This window comes from Pholis gunnellus, assembly GCF_910591455.1.
Source record: "Pholis gunnellus genome assembly, chromosome: 5".
Classification (NCBI taxonomy): domain Eukaryota; kingdom Metazoa; phylum Chordata; class Actinopteri; order Perciformes; family Pholidae; genus Pholis; species Pholis gunnellus.
The window spans coordinates 1505767-1513215 of NC_136531.1; the positions used below are offsets into that span (position 1 = coordinate 1505767).

General features: G+C 39.9%; 1 protein-coding gene across 1 annotated transcript; it reads right to left on the reverse strand.

Annotated features, from left to right (window-relative positions):
• Positions 1-2661: 2661 nt before the first annotated feature.
• On the reverse strand, positions 2662-7449 carry LOC306696210 (arginine esterase-like; the record flags this gene model as incomplete). Its single annotated transcript, XM_079159763.1, has 6 exons — positions 2662-3214; positions 3338-3474; positions 3711-3772; positions 4834-5025; positions 5192-5369; positions 7419-7449. 6 exons carry the CDS (start codon positions 7447-7449, stop codon positions 3056-3058), a joined length of 759 nt encoding a protein of 252 aa, XP_079015889.1. The 3' UTR covers positions 2662-3055.

Here is a 7449-nt window from a genome sequence, read left to right on the forward strand (position 1 = left end):
TCGGAAAGCTGAAAATCGGACGATTATGACGTGTTTTAAGCTTCAAGCTGTAATAAACGGCGTATTTTAATTAAGGAAAACATGCTTTTCCGTCTCGCTGGCAGGTTTTGGGGTTCAGAGGGCGTACGGCGTCTCTACGTCGCTCCTCCTACGCATTCCAAATATGGTGACTTTTGTTCATTGGTTACGAAAAAACAACAACATGGTGACAGAGAAACTCACCGAGCTCAAGGCTTCACAACGTCAGTCCACAAACCAATGAGAGACGTCACCACACGTCCACCTCTTACAGTCTATGGGATGGACGTGTCGGTTGGTCGTTCATCCTTTCTGTGTGTGTGGTTTGAGCTGTTCCTCTCCCGTCTCTGACCCTTAATTGTGTTTGTCGTGGAGTGTTTGTGCTTCTCCCTCCACCACGTCTATATTTAGGCCTCTGTCTCCCTCGTTTATGGAGGCTGTGCTCCACGGACACACAAATCATTATGACGAGTTGACACCAGCGGAGCACTTTCCTCCGCTCCCAAACTGCTTCGTAGGCTTGTTGGTCATTTGGAGTAAAATGCAGAGCAAACAGGGCGATTGGGATTAACTTTTCACTAGAATCATCAAGCAGTCACCTTCATTTAATGTACATCTTTCGATGATTTTGTACAGAAATAGCATTTAAAACATATTTACTTACACGGAAAACAACTAACGCTCCACAGGTTAGCCACTCGAAAAGAAAGACTTCACTTCCTGTTTCGCTCTTTACGTTCCACCAGCTGTCTCTGGAGTACAGCGCCCTCTAGTGGCTTTAGTGGCAACATCATGTTTCCCACTAGGCTACATATACACAAAGTAATACATAAACTACCAAGTTATAGCACAATACTACGTATTTTTCGGCGAGCTACAGCGAGCTACGCACTCCGAATGCAGATATCATCACAAAAAAGAGACCGTCATGGCCGAACGATAGCTTAGCAAGCATGAGAATTCCACCCTGAATCCGCAGATATCTTTCATATTTCTCTCCTTCAAACCGTTCAAACGTTACACAGTAGAACCCACACAAGAACAACCAAACCACAGAGCAAAACATTTGAAACGCATCGTACCTTGAGCTGGTTTTCTGGGTGAAAAACTCTGTAAATCCACTTAAATTCTTTCGCTACGTATCCACCTGATCCCTCTCTCTTTTGAGAGTAAAATAGTTAATCGAGGCATTTATGCATAGGTAGTCCTCCTTTTACTTTTCAGCAAATCATTTCGACACTGTCTGTTGCGCAACTCTTGTGGAGTTTTAGTGGCTAAAAAGTCTGTCAATGACCTGACTGACCAGCCCACTGCATTCTACACTCATTTCCGTATTCTTAGACATATCACATGTGCAAATCGACCAATCATAGGCTTCGAAAACTGCCAATGCACACACAGGGAGCGACGAAATAATCACATAAAACACATAAATCAGGCCCCTGAGAGGTCAGACATGGTTCAAAATGATGCCAAACTGCTGTAATAGATAGTTTGAACCCTATTAGTGATAAAAAGTGAAATATATAGTTCTATTCTAATTTTATATACAATATAACAGCTGGAAACCTGGTTCCAAAATTCAGAAAATTCAGAATTTTGGCTTGACCTGGCATGATCTCTCTGTACTCTAACTTCTATCAACTTGGCCTGCTTCACTTTATCAAAGTAAAACCTTTCTGTGGAGACTTCTGACATGTTGTGCTATGCTTGTGGAGAGTCTTAGGCTTACTGCTGCATTATTTCAAAGACCAAAGTGCTTTTCTTTTTCAGGCCAACTTGAACATTTTCAATTTGAGCTGTGTGCCATCTTCATTCAGCATTAACCAGTAACATATACACTGATATGTACACATCTCAACAAATCTCACAAGTGTTAGTGTTATTAAACCATCAAAATGATTCAAATAGACCTAGTAGAGACAGAGACAGACTCTTTTGAGTATGGGTATATATTTTTCGAGCAGCGGCCTAAAAAATATGCTTAGAGGTTAAAAGGTTAAATGTGTAGCACCACATTGAGCCTGTGTGACATCATTCTGTGCACCGCTACAGTTGTCACCTCTGCAGACCTGGTTTTATCCACTGCTCTCTTTCTGTGATCGTCAGGCTGAAGTAGACTAACTTGTTCTTTCTACCATCATGAGACAACAGCGTCTCCTTCACCTTTAACCAGCAGCACAGTGGAGGTGATCTCATGTGAGCTTTAACGTCTTTACGTCTGTTTTAAAGTGAACAAGCTTACGGACACAAGATGTTTTAACCTTGGCCTGTGTCAAACAGGGATTCTATGGTTGTCTTGTGGATATGGCACAATTCAAACCTTTATGATCCATGACACATAAAAAGATCACTTTGTGATCTAAAACGTCAAAGAGCCTCCCCTGATCTACCAGAAATACATAAAGAAAATTGATGAAGAAAAAGAAAGCGTCCCTTCTCTTCCTGCCCTTTCCCCACAAATAATAAGGTGGTAAGTAAAGCAGCTATAATCACTGTTATTATAAGAACACACTGCCCCCACATGGCCACAATAAATCTCATTGTAGCTTTAGAGATATTGATTAATGGAGCTTTAAATGTCACAGAAATCTGTTTGTGTATTTTTTCTGTGACACTGAAAACAAAAACAACAACAAAGGATTGTGAGTCATCTTCATTTTATTTAAACTGACAACATTGGACAAGAAGAGTCATATTGATTATCATAGTTATCAGTGTTGTGGAAAGAATAGCAGACGTTAACACATGTTAAAATCTAGAGATGTGTTTTTATATACTTTGATTATTATTCTTTACCAGAAGGGTTTAACACCAAGAATGTGTAAACTAACAGTTATAACTCAGACACGACCATGTGAAGAATAAAGTCGTAGAATAACAGTTATTGTTTGTCTTAAAGGGCTTTACTAACATTTCATCAATAGTAAATTTATCAACTGAAAATTTAGAATAACTCAACAGTTTTCTTAATGCATGAGAAATGTCTGTTAGATGACAGAACATTTTAAAATAGAGCTCAGCCTACACGTCACTGTCAGGGCCAGCGGATACCAGTAGTGTCTTTGATCCATTTCTTGTAAATATCTGCACAGATGTCCATCGATAGGGATTGTCCACCGCAGGCTATCTTATTACCTGTTACATGGACACCATAGATCGTGTGTTTGTGCACCACTCCTCCACCAGAGTCACCCTGTGAGAGAGGTGTAGATAGTTTTTGTTCAGACTTTTGTATCAATTACTGAAATACTCATTTATAATGAATTGGTAAAAGCTTGTAATGACTTGAAGAAAAGATAGTCAGAAGCCAACTCACTGGAGTGGTATCCACGTATCTGTCTTTGTAACAGAATACGTGTGGACGCTCATATTTTCTGTCCACACATCTGGTCAGACATTCTTCATACTTGGTCTTTGCACATTGGAGACGCTTTGATGGATCTATCTTGTGTGCTGCAAGATGGAAATATAAAAAGTGAGCTCTAACTGAAGATGCAGATTCATGTGTTATTACATAAATACATGACTATAATAACAAAGCAACACACTTCTGAGACTAAATGAAGATGTAGTGAATGTAAATATAGTCAGCAGTGTTACACACAATCAAAATAACAACACTAACTGTAATAAAGAAATAGATTATTGTTTATTAACGTAGATTGTAAAATAAACAAGATACATCTCACCTCTTTTTACATCACCGGGTAGTGCAGTTGAGGCATAACCTGCAATCTTAAGTTCATCACCTCTGAAATACAAGAAAAAGAACAGAAACCTTTTTATAGCAGTTTTCTAATAATTTCTAACAACTTTGCATTTAAAGAGGAACCCAAACCACTTTTATTCAGCAGAACACTGATGTATATACAGTTTGTATTTATTAGTGTTGTTGATGGATTCAGGTCCTAATCTTGACGTTTTAGTGCAAAGTATTTAAATTTGACATTGTGTTATGAATAAACACAGTGACTGCCTTCTACTGGCTGTTTATTGCAATTGAATTTTGCCATCAGCAGATCTGGAGCCAGCAGACCTACATGGCCATCGTATCCTCACACAACTGTTGGTTTGATATCTTACAGAAAGTGACTCAATATTCATGCGTTTTCCTACAAAAGTTCAACAAAACGATGTACGCTCAATGTGCTCGTAACATGAGTACAGTCTTCTCAAAATGAACTTCCGTCTTCACAAGAAACAACTCAGAAGGTTGAGGAAACAAAACTACTTGTTCGGTTCAAGAAAAGATCGTTTGGTGTAAAATATCTACAGAAGTGCTTTTTACTGAAGCACTCGAGTCACGTGAGCATTAAATCAACGTTGACTTCTGGTTTCACACGGGGAACAAACAGCGGCCTCCTGGGTTAAAGATCGTTTTTTGACCCATTCCCGCCCGATTAGGACTAATTCAAACAGTAGATGGAGTGATGAGCTATTTTCAACCGTGTAATAATTTTAATAACCGTCAACGTTAACACCAGTACTAATGTGTTTCAATTCAATTTAATATGTTCAGCCCAAAATCACAAATCTGTCTCAGAGGGCTTTACAATCTGTACAGCATATGACATCCTCACATATGAGAGAAGTAATAACAGCAGTAGATCCAATAATAGCAGAATAACAATATTAAAAAAGGGAAATACCAGAAAGATAATGATGATAAAAGCAGTAATGCTTATATTTTATTTCCAGGGTAGATGAAAACAGAACTCTGTGGTTTAGCTACTCTCTGTAAAGATATCAGAGCAAGTTCTCATTTTGAGTTGAACTGTCAGACGGATTAAAGGAGCAAAGATCACAACTCACCGTTTGGGTTTCTTCTTACAGTCAGGAAGTTGTACAGGTATAGTCATAGTGGGTTTTCGTAGCTTCAGCAGCATGATGTCATGTGTCCTTGTGTTACCCTGTTTGTCTTTATCCTTAAAGAACCTAGCTAGGCCATCGATATCCCGTTCTTTATTAGACTCTGGTTTTCTACCTAAAACTGCTGTGATGGTCCTACAAGTGAAAGATACAGAGAAACAGAGTGAACCACTATAGATGCATCGTAGTGTAATATTAGTGACTGAACATCAACATTATCAATGCTTTCTCCATAGTTGGAATGACTTCATGAATGAGAAACATGGTGACTAGTTTTAAAGTAAAGTTGTCACTTTCTCACCCTCCTGGTTCGTAGCAGTGAGCTGCAGTCAGAATCCACTCCTTACTGATCAGAGTGCCGCTACAGGAGGGATCACCGTTAGATAATAAAGACACATGGTACACACGCTTCAATGGGTTACAATCTTTACCGCCGACGATTCTCTTCTGCAGATCCACCAGCGAGCCCACTGTGACACCTGAAACACAAAGTCCTCATCATTGTGAGTTAGAACACTGGTTGTTTGTACTCAGTAGACAACAACAGTTCAAGATGAAGGAACTATATATGACACCGTGTGTCACATTTAGGGGGGTTATTGGCAGGAAATGGAATATATTATACATAACTATTTCCCATTAGTGTATAACGAGCAGAAACTAAGAAAGTTATGTTTCTGATAGCTTAGAAAAAGCCATTGAGCCGTTCTCTAGGAGCGGGTCCTCTTCACAGAGTCAGCCATGTTGCACCGCCATGTTTCTACAGCAGCCCAGAAGGGACAAACTTCACATCATCTGAAGGTAGTGCTGGTTACTGAAACTGGTGTTGAACAGGCACCAGTGCTCAAACATTAAGATCAGAGTAATGACAAGTCACCGACGTTACTGCTGCTTTTCATGAGTACTTTTGAATGTTTTGGTGGAATTTAATATCACGCTGCAGCGCAGAGCTCCTCTAACTACACACACACACACACACACACACACACACACACACACACACACACACACACACACACACACACACACACACACACACACACACACACACACACACACGATGAGTCAGTGAGAACAAATGTCGTGGCAGAAGGTGAAGATTATTCGATTTGACGGTAACTTCTCTCGTTACCGTTACTGCAATAAAACATTTCCGTGTAAAAAGCAAATACTTTATCAACACATGTTCAGCGAGCATGAGCTGCCTTGTTGACTTCTCTGCTGAGACAAAGCAGCCAGAGGAGGACAGAGGACTACAGGAATGGATGAAACTGTCTGATCTGGTCTGTGTTCTTCATTCTTTATAAACTTCACTCAGAAATGTGTTTTATTTTATAGACATGGTAGATTTGTCTCCAGTGAGATTTTAATGACTTTATGAAGTGACCAGAAACAATAATAAGTTACATTTAAAATATGAATAAATTCTAATTCTGTTCTGAATTTATTTGTTTTTACATTTTAAAAGTAATCATTAAATCGTGAAGAAGAAGCGAGTATTGATGAATAAAGTCTTAAAGATAACTCTCTCTACCTGAAGGTCACTGAAGTTATCAGACACACTTGGAAAGAGAAGGCTGAGCAAATGTATTAATATGTATTTACTGAAAAAGCTTCATCACAATCTCTCTGACACAGGGTCAAGTTGAATGAAGGCAGCAAGTCACTCACTAAACTGGTGAACGCTTCCAGCAGGTTGCTAGAAAGAAGGCCGATTGCTCCTCAGATTCAGGAGGAGTGATGCTGACTCCATCCTGGTGGAGCGGAACAGTGGACCAACTGTTTATCATTGCAGGAGAGGTCATGGGAGTCCACCCATCTAGTCTACATGTGGACTAGAAGAACGCCTTCTACCATATCCACAGGGTTTCTCTGAGTGTGTGTGTGTGTGTGGGGTGCTGCAGTAAGTAAAGGGCACACTAGCTGTTACTATGAGCAGCAGCACACTGTTGGATATACAGTGTCCTTAAAGGTGCGATGTGTAAGATGTGGCTAGAAATTGAGTTTAAAACGTGTCTTCAGTCCAACATGAGGACGAAGAAGTCGAGTAGAGAGAAGAAGTAGTCGGTCACGTTGAAGGTGCAGCCTCCCGGTTAAGGGCGTAGTCCTTAAAAACAGGACTAAGCTTTGGACAAGAGACGTTCATCACCGTCCAAACCACTCGCTTTGAACAAAGACATAAGTTTGGTGGCAAACAATAGAAGTGATATCAAACTAAACTAAACTAGAGTAAACAATGGCGAGTTAAGAGATGAGGTTTGATGCTGAACTCGCAACGTTTCTTTTAGACTGATGAGGAAGAAGAAACACTGGCTTCCTACACATTTTGAAATAGATTTTAAAATGTTATTACAAACTTTTAAAGTGGAACTGTCCCCAGAATGCATCATAGATCTGTTAACACCCTACGAGAGGTGTAAGAACAGCACGTCTGATGCAGGAACTCAGTTTAAAACACACTGTTTACATGAAGACTGTCTGAAAGCAGAGAGAACGGTTACAGTGAGCAGCAGCAGTTGAACACTCACCGGCCCACAGCAGAAGGAGAAGACGCGTCAT